The following is a 14716-nucleotide window of genomic DNA, read 5'->3' as shown; positions in this document are numbered from 1 at the left end:
GAGAATCCAACATTTTGCTTTCAGGCCTGGTGGCCCTCGGATTGTTACAAGGTGTCCTCATGAGAACTCTGATAACAGTAGAAGCAGTTTGGTTCCTCACTAGAATTTATGAAAGTCTTTATGGAAAATCAAAAGGAAAAATAAACTTCTGCAAATCAAGTGACCCGAGTATGAGAATAGTGTGTTTACAAGGAGAGCGTAAATCCATTTGTATCACTGCCAGCATATTATTATGCAGACAGAAATGCAATAAATGTGCTCTTGAAATTTATGAACCTCTCCGCTTTGCTTGTTGAGACACTCCATCTAGTGAGCTTAGAGTAATATTACGGAGCGCGCTAGACGCCGGCGATTAGGAAATCCTCACCACGGTAAATTACAGGAGGAAAGTGCGCAGGTCTGTAGAGGGGAGCGAGGAGGGAGAGGAGTCAACATGGTGGACGCAGGGTGAAAATATCCGCAGGCAGGGCAAGAGTGCAGGGGGCAAGGAAACTGGGGGTAGGAGTGGTGGGTGCAGGACGGGGATAAACCTAATGGACAGAAGGGAATGAATCAGACGGGATAAAATGAGCAGTCCTGTAAAAATATATATATATATATATATCTCAGCATGAAGGAGGAAGGTGAGCAATTTACAAGGAGTGACGTGAAGAGCAGAAATGGGCAGCACATAAATAAGAGGGTGCAGAGAGCAAAGGCACCAAGTGGGATGGCATAGGGTGGGTGCACGGAGCTCCAAAAGCGGGGCGGGACAGAAACGAGAACCAAAGACTGTGGGGGGGGGGAGAGCGTCAAAGACAGTGGGGGGGGGGGGGGGAAAGAAGAGCGTCAAAAACAGTGGGGGAAGAAGAGCGTCAAAGATGGTGGGGGGAAAGAAGAGCACCAAAGACGGTGGGAGGGGGGGGTAGAAGAGCGCCAAAGACGGTGGGGTGAAGAGCGCCAAAGACAGTGGGGGGTGGGGGAAAGAAGAGAGCCAAACATGGTGGGGGGGGAGAAGAGTGCCAAAGACGGTGGGTGGGAGAAGGGCGCCAATCATGGTGGGGGGGGGGGACAAGAGTGCCAAAGACGGTGGGGGGGGAGAAAGGAGCCAAAGACGGTGGGGAAACTAGGACACACGTAGAAGACAGATAGATGCAGAGCACATTACATAGTACTATATCCCCCAATCATTGGATGCAGTGCTTTACCTCTTCTGCTGTACTCTCCACCCTGGAGGAAGTGTGAATCTGTAGACAAGTATTTCTTACAGTGGTCGTTTTTGCCCCATCCAGATCCAGGTCAGCCTCTCCAGGAAATAGCACTGAAAAGGATAAAAAGAGAACTCGGTTTAGAAAATAACCATCTAAAACTGTACTATTGGGTTGCAATTAATTAGTTTTAACGGGTCTATAACAATGTTCATCCTGAGCAGCTGACCAATCAGCTTCTTTTCCTATAGATTTCAATGGTGAGGGCGGACACCACCTCTCCCCACCCCAGAGGTGTTGGCTTATGATGGAAATACTATTTTGAAGGTCAATTCAACCAAAATAATTTACATGGATCAGTTTTCACCACTAAGCACCAAGGGGCATTGGGGAAAAAAAAAAGTTAATAATTTTGGACAATAATAACTACAAAACGATTCCTCCTAGATGTAAAACATGGCAGCAGTAGTAGATGCCAGGTGACGAGGCTCAACAATTGTCAGGAACTATTTTTAAAGTTAAGTGAAGTAACAAACATGTTTGCAATCCTCCTCAGTCATGGCCACAAGAGCGGAGCAATCAGACGGTGTTTACGGGAAGGGGAACGTGTCAGGTAGAGAACATCTCAGCTCTAAATTTAGCCCTGTGTGACAGTAAATGAAAACGGCTAATCTGCAGGCTTCATTCTGCCGGGTAATGTTTAATCAAGCAGCTACTTCACAAGCAAAAAGTCTGACAGCTAAAATCAGGAGGGACAGACGACAGAAAAAGGAAAAGAACGGCACCAGGCTCAGAACACAGCCCTCATGGATTATAGGAAGTCCATCCAGTCTTGGTCCGCTTAGTTCTCTGCTCAGCAGGACCTCAAGGGGCCTTTTCTTCTCAGAAGGAGCTTGGCTGCTTGATCCAAGCTTGAAGGGCTCTTCTACTTTGCAAGATATCAAGGGGCTTCTCAGCTCAATGGGACATCGAGGGGCTCATCTACTCTGCAACATATTGGTAAGGAGCTCTTCTGCTTGGTGGGACCTCAAGGAGCTTATCTGCCCTACATGAAATGTAGGAGGGGCTCTCTGCTCAGTGGGACCTTGAGGGGTTCATCTACTATGTATCAATGGGTCTTCTTTGCTCAGTAAGACCTTGAGGGGCTCATATACTCTGCAACATATTGGTAAGGAGATCTTATGCTTGGCGGGGACCTCGAGGAGTTTGTCTGCCCTACATGAAATGTAGGGGGGACTCTGCTCAGTGAGACCTTGAGGGGCTCATCTACTCTGAAAATATCAGAGGGGCTTCTTTGCTCAGCAAGACCTCTAGGGGCTCATCTACTCTGCAAGATATCACAGAGGCCCCTATGCTCAACAAGATCTCAAGGTGCTTTTCTCTGCAAGATAAAGGGCTACTCTGCTTGGAAGGACCTCAAGGAGCTTGTCTGCTCTGCAAGACATCGAGGTACACCCTCAGCTCAGCAGGACCTTGAGGATATCATCTACACTACAAATATGAAGGGGCTCTTCTCAGTGGGACCTTGATGGGCTCATCTACTCTGCAAGATAACGAAACAGCCCCCCCCCCTTCTGCTGGGTGGGACATTGATGGGCTCATTTATTCATCAAGATATTGAGAAGGACCCACTGCTCGGTGAGACTTCGAGGGGCTCATATACTCTGCGAAATATTGAGAGGGCTCTTCTGCATGGTGGAATTTCAAGGAGCTCATCTACTCTGCCAAATATAAAGAGGCTTTTCCGCTCTGTGTGACCTCAAGGGTCTCCTTAGCTTGATGGGACCTCTCTAATCTCCTACACTCATTCAGATTCTAGTATAATAATCCTGGATGTGTCAGGACTAGATATTTCAACTCCAATGGTCAGTAGAGCTTTGAGAGAAAGTGGAAAAATGTTAATATGAAATTAAATCCTTAGAGTCTTGTCGCTGACCCAGGAACACAAGGACCGAGCAGCTTAATCACCATGATCGAATATAAAATGCTGTAAAACTAGTTAAAACACCGATTTTCCATGGTCTTCCCAGGAGATTCCAGCGCTCCCGCTCCTTACGGCTGTCACCGTACCTGCCAGAAGCTAACTAACAAGGGACAAGAGCCAGGTTACGGGGAGATTCGTGCCAAATGAACATTTTTGCAAATACCAGAGTAAATTAATTGGAGTCCATTCATTATGCAGTCCAATTACTAGGAACCAAATAAGAGCAGATCCACATAGCATTCTGCCATCTCCCTCGGCTGCGAGCTCCTCCAGCCTTTGTGAATATTTGATCCCGGCACACGCAGAGCTCGCTCGTCTGCACTGACCTGAATATTTTCACTTTTCCTATACGTTTCAATACAGTTTTTATTTTTTTTTATCCAGCCGGCTGCTGCGGAGGAGGCGACCGGGTAGGAGTTGGGGGGTCTGCATAAACCATTTCTACCCCATGAAGTTGGCTCTTGGCACTTGAGCGGCATAGGCCCGTGATGATCCTAATTAAGCTGCTAATTACGTTCTCGGTGGAGGTGATTAATGAGCAACAGGAGTGCTTTGCAGGCTGCCAATGGCAGCAATGAGACAGAGATAATTGAGTAAGTATTGACGTCTGATGCTAGACACAGTCTGCAAATTATTTTACAAGTTCCCTTGGTTCAAAAGACACTTTTAAGGCAGAGTAAATCGGGAAGGAAGCGGAGCAACATGTGGCTTTCTGGGTAGTGAAGAACTACAAGTCTAAGTATGGACATGCAAGGAGAGTGAACTGTATATCCGCCAGGTATTGGAGAGATGTAAAATTGGGACCGGATGGCATCACCATTCCATGACATCAACTATTGTGATTGGTGAATCCTGTGTTATCAGCTGTATATAGAGGTGTTATCAGTCATTGTACAGGAGGAGGAGGTGAGCTGTGACATCACCTATTGTGAATGCTGGATCCTGTGTTATCTACTGTATATAGAGGTGTTATCAGTCATTGTACAGGAGGAGGAGGTGAGCTGTGACATTGTAATAGTATGCAGGTACTGAGTATGTCACCACGGAACAGACAGACCAACAGTTGAGGGGTTTAATAACAGGAATAAGGTTCTCCTCGCAGGGAAGAAAGCAATGGAAAATAACTAGCAAATAAAACAGTGCAAAAATATGGGAATGTAACAGAATTAAGCAGGGTTTTCTTGAGAAAAGAACGCTTATCAGTCTGATGAGGACTTACTTGAAGGGTCGTCTTCTCCAACGTAGGCGCCGAGAAACAGTGGCACTTGTCGTCCCTCTGTTGTCTGTGGGCTGAGTAGTCTCTAGGAGCCCGCTGCCTGGGGTTTCAGGAGTTAATGTGATATGCACAGGCTCTGAGTCTTTAGCTTTTACAGGACAGCCAGGAATCAGGGGCTTTGCACTGTTAAGTCTCTCACCATGAATCAGTCTCTGTACTGATACCGCGGGGACCAGGGGGTAGAAGTCTCTGCACGGGCTAATGTCTCTACACGGGTCTCAAAACTCCCCTCTTCAGTCACAGCAGAGTCCGCTTTATGTACTCACAAGATGCAGTCTTTCTGGGCAGTCTCCCTGTATTTGTCCTCAGACCGGGAGCTCTCTCTCTCTCCCGGAGCGCAGCTGCACCCTGCTCTGACCGCTGCTCACGCTGCTCTGTCTCTTGCGCGCGTGCCTTTCCCGCTATCTGCCCGGCTTCCTTCCTGTCCCATTCTCTAAGTCTGCCCCCTGGGGAACTTGCAGCACAGCTCAATGGATACAGGCACAGAGCCGAGAAGGTAACCGCCCCCAGACTCTTCTTGCGTTTCACCTCCTTACATTCCCCCCCTCTTTCTGCTCGCCATTCCACGGGCGAGATTTTCAGGAGTTCCTTTTGGCAATGTTCCAGTCCTTGCACAATCTGCTGCCAGATGAACTCATCCTGATTGTAGCGAACAGGGGATACACCAGCCGTTGAACGTTCAGAGCGTCTCAAATCAGCAGGTGCGGTGGTGTCAACTGCTGTGGGAGGAGTCGAGGGTTCCTCCGATACGTTGGTAGTTTCAGGAACCAGCCCTGTTTCTGGGTTCCCTGGGAGAGATTGGGAGTCTTCCTCGTCTTCCACATCTACATTGATCACTGGCGCAGCCGGTGGGGGCGCTGGAGCCAATTGGACTGATTCAGGATCTCGAGACAAACATGGACGCAACATATTCCTGTGCAGTGTGCGGATGGGAGTCCCCTCTTCCGTTTCGGCCTGGACCTCATAAACGGGACCCCCGTTGCCGAGCCGCCGCTTCACTCGGTACAGCCTTTTCTCCCACCGGTACTCTAGTTTGTTGTGTGGGCGCTTTTCCCTCACTAAGACTCGGTCTCCAGGCCGCAGGGCTGTCCCCTTTTGAGGAGCTACCTGGGGATGCTCCAATTCTTGCAGCCGGTTCTGCACTAGACGTTGAATTGTCCGCAGCCGACAACTATGTTCTTGAACCCAGGAGTACACCCCCGTCCGTGGGTAGTCCTCGGGTTCCAGCTCCAGCTCTGCCAGCCCCTTCCCGGGTCGGCCAAAGAACAAAGAGTAGGGGGTGAATCCGGTGGTGCTGTGTTTTCGATTGTTATACGCCCACACCAATTCAGGGACGGACTCAGTCCACTTTGCCTTCTGGTCCTCTTCCAGGGTCCTCAGCATTTGAATCAGAGTGTGGTTAAATCTTTCACAAGCCCCATTCCCCTGTGGATGATAAGGGGTGGTCCGGGACTTATCGATTTTGTACAGCTGGCGCAGCTCCTCCATCACTCTTCCGAAGAAGCAGGCCCCTTGATCAGAATGGATGCGCTTGGGACACCCGTACTCCTATATGAAGTGTTTGCAGATTGCGTGAGCAGCAGACTCGGCAGTCTGGTCCCGCGTGGGCGTCACTACGGCAAATTTAATAAAGTGGTCTATCATCACTAAACAATGCTCATAGCCTTGGTGTGCTGGTCCAATTGTCAAGTAATCTATTGCCAGTAGGTCCATGGGGCCAGAAGACCTCACCTTCTCTGTGGGAGCTCGTTGTTCTGTTGGTTTGACCAGCTCACAACTTCTGCATTGCTGACATACTTTCTCCACAATGTTCCTTAAGTGGGGATGATAAAATAGGCGCTGTAACCACTGGAAAGTTTTTTCTGGCCCAAAGTGTGCTCCTTTCTCATGTGCTTCCTTAGCCACCTGGTCTATCAAGGACGAGGGAATCACCGTCTGCCATACAAGACTGAGTTCTGTTTGCAGGAATACCTTCCGGTACAGGATACCATTCCGCAACTGGAGCCTCTCCCACTGGCGTAGCATCTTCAGTACTTCAGGTGACATGGACCTCCTCTCGTTGCCGATTGGGCATTTGTTCAGACACAACCCACCTTCTCAACTGAGCTAGCTTTGGATCCTCCTGCAGCACTCGGACCCACTCATCGTGGGGCTGCTCCAGCAAATTCACACAGGCCTCTTCCTGTTCAATTTCCCACGCCACTGCCACCGTCCTGGCAGTCTCTCCAAAACCTGGAACCTCCACATCTTCCAGTTCTTCATCCTGGCTGGGTGCTGACTTGCGATAGTTTACTCGGGAGAGGGCATCCGCATGAACATTCTCAGCTCCTCTTTTATACGAAATTCTGTATCGGAACTTGGCCATTCGGGCTACCCAACGTTGTTCTAGGGCACCTAACTTGGTATTCTCGAGATGGGCCAACGGATTGTTATCGATGCATACATGAACTTCTGAGCCAGCCAGATATTCCGCGAACTTCAGTCATTGCCCACACCAGCGCCAACATTCCTTTCCGAGTCATGCAAAGACCGACTGGCGTATGCGATGACGCGCTCTTTCCCGTCCTGCATCTGCGATAGTACGGCCCCGAGGCCCTGCAGGCTCCCATCAGTGTGCAAGATGAACGGTTGTGTGAAGTCAGCGTAGGCCAGCACGGGGACCTCCGTCAAAGCCTTCTTCAAAGCCAAGAATGCCTCCTCCTGATGCTTCCCCCACTGTATGTTCCTGTTTTTGGCGCAAGAGGACACTCCCCTCAACAACTCCTCGAGTGGATTAGCAAGGTGGGTAAAGTCTTTTACGAAGCGTCTGAAGTATCCTGTGAGTCCCAGGAACGAGCGCACATCTTTCACAGTTTTTGGAGTTGGCCACTCTTGTACCGCAGTGATCTTCTCCTGGGAAGGCCTCACCCCCTCAGTGGAGACAACGTGTCCCAAGTATTCAATCTCGGTACGGAAGAGGTGACATTTCTGGAGTTTTACTTTCAAGCCATACTTCTGAAGCCGACTCAGAACTTGCTCTAGTCTCTGCATATGCTCCTCAAAGGTGGGGGCAAAGACGTTGATATCATCCAAGTAGATCAAAGTGGCTTCAAAGTTAAAGTCTCCCAGACATCTCTCCATGAGTCGCTGAAATGTTCCTGGGGCGTTTGCTAGGACGAAGGGCATCCGGTCGAACTCATACAGTCCCATCGGAAGGATGAAAGCCGTCTTGGCTCGGTCTTACTCAGACATGGTTACCTGCCAGTAGCCGCTGGCCAAGTCTAACATGGAGAAATATCTGGCATTCCCTAGTGCCATCAGGGACTCCTCTATCCTGGGCAGTGGGTACGAGTCCCGCACTGTGCAAGCGTTGAGCCGGCAATAGTCCACACAGAACCGCAAGGACCCGTCTTTCTTTCTCACCAAGACTATAGGGGCAGCCCACGGGCTCTGACTCTCGAGGATAACTCCCTTCTTCAGCATGTGTAACAGCATCCCCTTCACCTCCTGGTACATCTGTGGGGGTATTTGGCGGTACCGTTCCCGGATTGGTGCCGCATCCCCGGTGGGTATCTCGTGAGTGATGGCCGTGGTACGTCCAAAGTCATCTTCATCTTTGGTGAACGCATCCTGAAATTTCCCCAATACGGCTTCCACCTGAGGTACCTGCTGCGGAGTAAGTTCTGAGCGCTCCACCCTCATGCGTTCCAGTATCTGGCGCCCTTCTTGCAGTAATCTGGGGTCCGGAGCTGCCTCCGCTCTGACGGTCACCAGCCACGGATCTTCTGGCCTTGCTGTCAGCTGTACCGCCTCAGTTGGGACCAACTCGTCTGGGAGGCCCAGGACTTGAGCGACTTCACTTCTAGGGGGCAAAGTTGTATCTGTCTCCCCCAAATTTATGCAGCGCACAAGGACAGTTCCATCCCGCACGGTAGCCAGGGACCGTGCGACCAATATTACTGACGGCAGCTGGTCGGCTCTGCTGGGCTCAATTTGGTCTTCGACCCCTTCCAGCGGGATACCAGCTCGTATAGGCAGGGGAGTCACCGTCTGCCCAGGGGGCAACACTCGATTGACTGAGGCGGGGCGACGACTTTGCCGAGTTCCCTTCCGTCGCTGTATGCTTCCCGAACCTGGGCGGTCCGCATCAGTTGTTGAAAGACCCTTCTCTGGGGGGTTTGGTCCCTCCATTGTTGCAGGAACTGTTCCGGGGACTCGTTGAAAACCAGGCTTCCGAGGTCTTTTAACACATTCATGCCCAGGGTCACGGTATGGTCTTTAGCTACCTCTCCATCCACCAGTACCACTCCTCTTCTCCCGAAGTCTTTTCCGCAGACCTCTATGTTCATCCATACCACCCCTGCGACCAGGATCGCAAGTGATTGGCCACCATAAGTTTGATTACAGGGCCCCATTCAGGCCGTAGCGCCTCTGTGAAGTGACGGCGGAAATATCTCTCAGGCATGGTGGTCACTTGTGAGCCGGTGTCTATCAAGCACCGCACTGCTCTACCATTGATTTCTGCCCAGACACGTGACAGAGGGCACGTGGAAACAAGGCTGTGGGGACTTTTACTATTCCTCCTCTGTTCTTCACGGTCTGATCGGTGCCCCTCAAGCTCAGAGCCACCTAGTTTAAAGGAGGGCGCAGGGATGGTCGGCTCCACCGCAGACACCATCGAGCAATGTGGCCGAATTCTCCACAAGTGTAGCATGTAAGAGGGCTTCTCCTCCTGGTAGTTTCAGCTCCTCTGTCTCACACCAGAGGGCCGGGCCCTTCTGCCAGAGTTCTTCTGGAGGCCGCCATTTCTTCATGGACCTGTCTAATCTCCATTCTCAGGTCCTCCACCCACTGGGGGATATTGCCTGCGGTGGTGGTTACCTCCCCGCTCTGCACCCTTCCCACCAGCCCCGTCACTCCCTGTTCTTGTTCTCGCACACGCGCCTCACTGCCAACCTCAGAGAAAGTCATGTCTGGCTTTACTCGCATGCGCTCTCGCAGTGCCGGTTTCATCAATGCGTCACGCAGTCCCGTCACCAGCTGATCCCTGAGCACCACATCAACTGACCCAACCCCTACACCGTCCTTTCGTCTGATAGCAGTGTGAAGCTCTTGTAGGGCGTTCATGAATTGGGTCACGGTCTCCCCCTCCCATTGAACCCGGTGAAACAGTCACATGCGAAGTTCCCCTACGTCAGTGGGGTCCCCATGCGTCTCCTCAAGTATACGCAGCACTTTGTCCAGGGTATCTCTCTCCCGCGGGGACCTATGCATGACAGAATCCCGCGCCTCCCCCTCCAGGGCCATCAATGCAATTTCTGCCTCCAGGGCTGGTGTCATGGGATGCATCCGCATCATTCCCCGGATACGCTCCATCCAACTCAACAGCATTACATTGTTCCCAGTGAACCTTGGCAAACTATTCAACATGGCTCCCAGGGAAATGCTAGACCTGGGAACTTCCCCAGCTGCTTAGTCTGCCCTGTCTGCGCTACCGTGTGACATCCTGCCAACTACGCCAAATGTAATAGTATGCAGGTACTGAGTATGTCACCACGGAACAGACAGACCAACAGTTGAGGGGTTTAATAACGGGAATAAGGTTCTCCTCGCAGGGAGGAAGCAATGGAAAATAACTAGCAAATAAAACAGTGCAAAAATATGGGAATGTAACAGAATTAAGCAGGGTTTTCTTGAGAAAAGAACGCTTATCAGTCTGATGAGGTCTTGCTTGAAGGGTCGTCTTCTCCAACGTAGGCGCCGAGAAACAGTGGCACTTGTCGTCCCTCTGTTGTCCGTGGGCTGAGTAGTCTCTAGGAGCCCGCTGCCTGGGGTTTCGGGAGTTAATGTGATATGCACAGGCTCTGAGTCTTTAGCTTTTACAGCCCAGCCAGGAATCAGGGGCTCTGCACTGTTAAGTCTCTGTACTGATACCGTGGGGACCAGGGGGTAGAAGCCTCTGCACGGGCCAATGTCTCTACACGGGTCTCAAAGCGCCCCTCTTCAGTCACAGCAGAGTCCGCTTTATGTACTCACAAGATGCAGTCTTTCTGGGCAGTCTCCCTGTATTTGTCCTCAGACCGGGAGCTCTCTCTCGCTCCTGGAGCACAGTTGCACCCTGCTCTGACCACTGCTCACGCTGCTCTGTCTCTTGCGCGCGTGCCTTTCCCGCTATCTGCCTGGCTTCCTTCCTGTCCCATTCTCTAAGTCTGCCCCCTGGGGAACCTGCAGCACAGCTCAATGGTTCCAGGCACAGAACCAAGAAGGTAACCGCCCCCAGACTCTTCTTGTGTTTCACCTCCTTACAACATCACTTATTGTGAATGGTGGATCCTGTGTAATCTACTGTATATAGAGGTGTTATCAGTAACTGTACATGAGGAGGAGGTGAGCTGTGACATCATCTATTATGAATGGTGGATCCTGGGATATCTACTGTATATATTGGACAAACAATCAGTAGATTTGGTTTCCAGTACCATCTCTATGCTGACGACACCCAATTATACACTTCTTCTCCTGTTATCACGCCGACCTTTTTAGAAAACACCAGTGATGGTCTTACCGCTGTCTCTAACATCATGTCCTCCCTCTATCTGAAACTGAACCTGTCAAAAACTGAACTCCTCGTGTTCTCTCCCTCTACTAACCTACCTTTGCCTGACATTGCCATCTCCGTGTGCGGTTCCACCATTACTCCAAAGCAACATGCCCGCTGCCTTGGGGTCATCCTTGATTCCGAGCTTTCATTCACCCCCCACATCCGATCACTGGCTCGCTCTTCTTATCTGCATCTCAAAAACATTTCTAGAATTCGCCCTTTTCTTACTTTTGACTCTGCAAAAACTCTTCCTGTCTCACTTATTCATTCTCGTCTGGAGTATTGTAACTCTCTACTAATCGGCCTCCCTCTTACCAAACTCTCCCCGCTCCAATCTGTCCTGAATGCTGCAGCCAGGATCATATTCCTCACCAACCGTTACACCGATGCCTCTACCTTGTGCCAGTCATTACATTGGCTACCCATCCACTCCAGAATCCAGTACAAAACTACTACCCTCATCCACAAAGCACTCCATGGCTCAGCACCACCCTACATCTCCTCTCTGGTCTCAGTCTACCACCCTACCCATGCCCTCCGCTCCGCTAATGACCTCAGGTTAACATCCTCAATAATCAGAACCTCCCACTCCCGTCTCCAAGACTTTACACGTGCTGCGCCGATTCTTTGGAATGCATTACCTAGGTTAATACGATTAATCCCTAATCCCCACAGTTTTAAGCGTGCCCTAAAAACTCATTTGTTCAGACTGGCCTACCGCCTCAACGCATTAACCTAACTATCCCTGTGTGGCCTATTAAAAATAGAAAAAAAAACAAAACACATAATCAGGTTCCTCGCATCATGTTCTCATACGCTTTATGCAGTTAATAGCCCTCTGTGTCTGTACTGCTACATACTTAGGCTGTTAACTGGTTCATGCAGCTTTACATGAACACCCGAGCCTTACACTATGGCTGGTCCAAATAACTAAAGCAATTGTTACCATCCACCTCTCGTGTCTCCCCTTTTCCTCATAGTTTGTAAGCTTGCGAGCAGGGCTCTCATTCCTCCTGGTATCTGTTTTGAACTGTGATTTCTATTATGCTGTAATGTCTATTGTCTGTACAAGTCCCCTCTATAAGTTGTAAAGCGCTGCGGAATATGTTGGCGCTATATAAAAAAAATTAATATTATTATTATTATATAAAGGTGTTATCAGTCATTGTACAGGAGAAGGAGGTGAGCTGTGACATCCCCTATTGTGAATGGTGGATCCTGTGTTATCTACTGTATATAGAGGTGTTATCAGTCACTGTACATGAGGAGGAGGTGAGCTGTGACATCACCTATTGTGAATGGCGGATCCTGTGTTATCTACTGTATATAGAGATGTTATCAGTCATTGTACAGGAGGAGGTGAGCTGTGACATCACCTATTGTGAATAGTGGATCCTGTGTTATCTACTATATAGAGAGATATAGAGGTGTTATCAGTCATTGTACAGGAGGAGGAGGTGAGCTGAGACATCCCCTATTGTGAATGGTGGATTCTGTGTTTTCTACTGTATATAGAGGTTATCAGTCTTTGTAATCCTGCCTCTGCTGAAAACTCTTCCTAGAAGAACATCAAGTATGAGTATAAAATATCCCCAATGGCCACTGTGAAAATGTCAAGATTACTCATTTGGTTTTGTAAATATGGATGAGCGGTGAATCTGAACACTACAACAATCCCCTTTAAGACGCTGCAGTTGAATGATAAACTGGCGTCGATGTCTATAATAATTCCCATGTCATGTCCACTTTAAGAGTTTAGACCAAGAGTCGACCTGTTACACAGAACAGTAAAAGCTTTTCTTGGTATTGATCGCAGCGTCTATAAAGACAAGAATAAGGACATACAAACACCGGGACCGTTCTCGCCATTGTCCGAATCTGTGTCGATATCTGAAGAATTGAAATAATTGTCCACCTGAGAGAGAGAAAAGAAGCGAAATCAGAACACAAAATAACGTGCTATAATGATGCCAACAACATCTCTATTTAATATAAAAAGAAAAAAAAGTAGCAAATTGATTTTTTGCCAATTTAAAAGAAGCCTTAACCCCTTAAGCCCCGAGGGTGGTTTGCACATTAATGACCAGGCCAATTTTTACAATTCTGACCACTCTCCCTTTATGAGGTAATAACTCTGGAACGCTTCAACGGATCCCGGTGATTCTGACATTGTTTTCTCAAGACATATTGTACTTCATGTTAGTGGTAAAATTTATTTGATATTACCTGCGTTTATCTAATATATAAAGCTGAATGTATGTGTGTATGTATGTGTGTGTGTATGTCTGGGATTGGCATCTGCACCGTCGCAGCTACAGCCACAAAATTTTGCAGTCACACGTCTGAACCCCGAGAGCGTCATAGGCTATGTTATGAGGCGAAATTTTAACCCCGCGCTTTCCAATTCACCAATTTTGCCCCTATCTACATAATGGGGAAAAAGTGAAAGGAAAAGTGTTGGAGGCAAATTGACAGCTGCCAGATGTGAACAAGGGGGACTTAAAGAATGAGAGCGATGGCGCCAAAGAGTATATACCGTACAGTTGCTAAGGTGGGGCCCCGACATGGGATGCTCACCACACACGGGGATATGAACACACACACAAAATGCGCCACACACTACCACGTGCTCGAACACATATACCACCCTCAGCGCACATTTCACCACACATACACCAACCTCGCCACATAAAAGTCGAAACACAAAAGTCGCCGCTCAAAACTCGCCACGCGCAAAACTCAAGGAGACCTCTGGTTGTTATGGCAATGCACCATTGACCCCCGATCATGTGACGGGGGTCAGCGTTGCGAGCGCCTCCGGCCGCGCGGCCGGGAGCACTAGTTAAATGCCGCTGTCAGCATTTGACGGCGGCATTTAACAAGTTAATGGGCGCGAGTGGATCACGATTCCGCTCGCGCTCATTGCGCGCACATGTCAGCTGTACAAAACAGCTGACATGTCGTGGCTTTGAGGTGGGCTCGCCGCCGGAGCCCACCTCAAAGCGTGGGATCTGCCAGCTGACGTACTATTCCATCAGCTGGCAGAAAGGGGTTAAATTTAGATAAAAAAATTGTTCCAATAAATACATTCCTTTATTTATTTTTTTTAACTATTTTACTTTGCCCCAGGGGGGGGGCATCACATTATATTGACAGATCGCTGATCTGACATTTTGCTGTGCACTGTGTTAGATCAGCGATCACACAGCACAGCAGGGAGGCTTCCCGACGCCTGCTCTGAGCAGGCGCTGGTAAGCCACCTCCCTGCAGGACCCGGATGCAGCCCCGCGGCCATTTTGGATCCGGGCCTGCAGGGAGGAGGAGGCAAGAGACCCTCGCGTTGCTCCGAGGGTCTCAGGGAAGCACGCATGGAGCCCCCTCCCTGCGTGATGCTTCCCTATACCGCCGGAACACTGAGATCATGTTTGATCGCAGTGTGCCAGGGGTTAATGTGCCGGGGCGGTCCGTGACCGCTCCTGGCACATAGTGCCGGATGTCAGCTGCGATAGTCAGCTGACACCCGGCCGCGATCCGGCTGATCCCACTGGACGTACTATCCCATCACTGGGAATTAAGTCCCAGGTCACCTTGACGGGATAGTACGTCCAATGGGATTAAGGGGTTAAAGCAAGTCTGTCATCAAAGAGTGACTTACTGTTTATTATATTACCCATACCACTATCCATATA

General features: G+C 49.6%; 1 protein-coding gene across 4 annotated transcripts in view; it reads right to left on the bottom strand.

Annotated features, from left to right (window-relative positions):
* The window catches only part of IFTAP (intraflagellar transport associated protein), a 45159-nt gene that overhangs the window by 1309 nt on the left and 29134 nt on the right, over positions 1 to 14716 (bottom strand). For all 4 annotated transcript variants that reach the window (XM_077287046.1, XM_077287047.1, XM_077287048.1 and 1 more), the window contains 2 exons: positions 12873 to 12942; positions 1188 to 1300 (listed from right to left, as the gene is read on the bottom strand). In XM_077287046.1, coding sequence (XP_077143161.1) covers positions 1188 to 1300; positions 12873 to 12942 — 183 coding nt within the window. The remainder of the gene's footprint in view (positions 1 to 1187; positions 1301 to 12872; positions 12943 to 14716) is intronic.

The sequence above is a fragment of the Ranitomeya variabilis genome, chromosome 2, assembly GCF_051348905.1.
Source record: "Ranitomeya variabilis isolate aRanVar5 chromosome 2, aRanVar5.hap1, whole genome shotgun sequence".
Lineage (NCBI taxonomy): Eukaryota > Metazoa > Chordata > Amphibia > Anura > Dendrobatidae > Ranitomeya > Ranitomeya variabilis.
The sequence above is the reverse complement of the archived record's forward strand: the minus strand, read 5'-3'. Positions and strand labels throughout refer to the sequence as shown.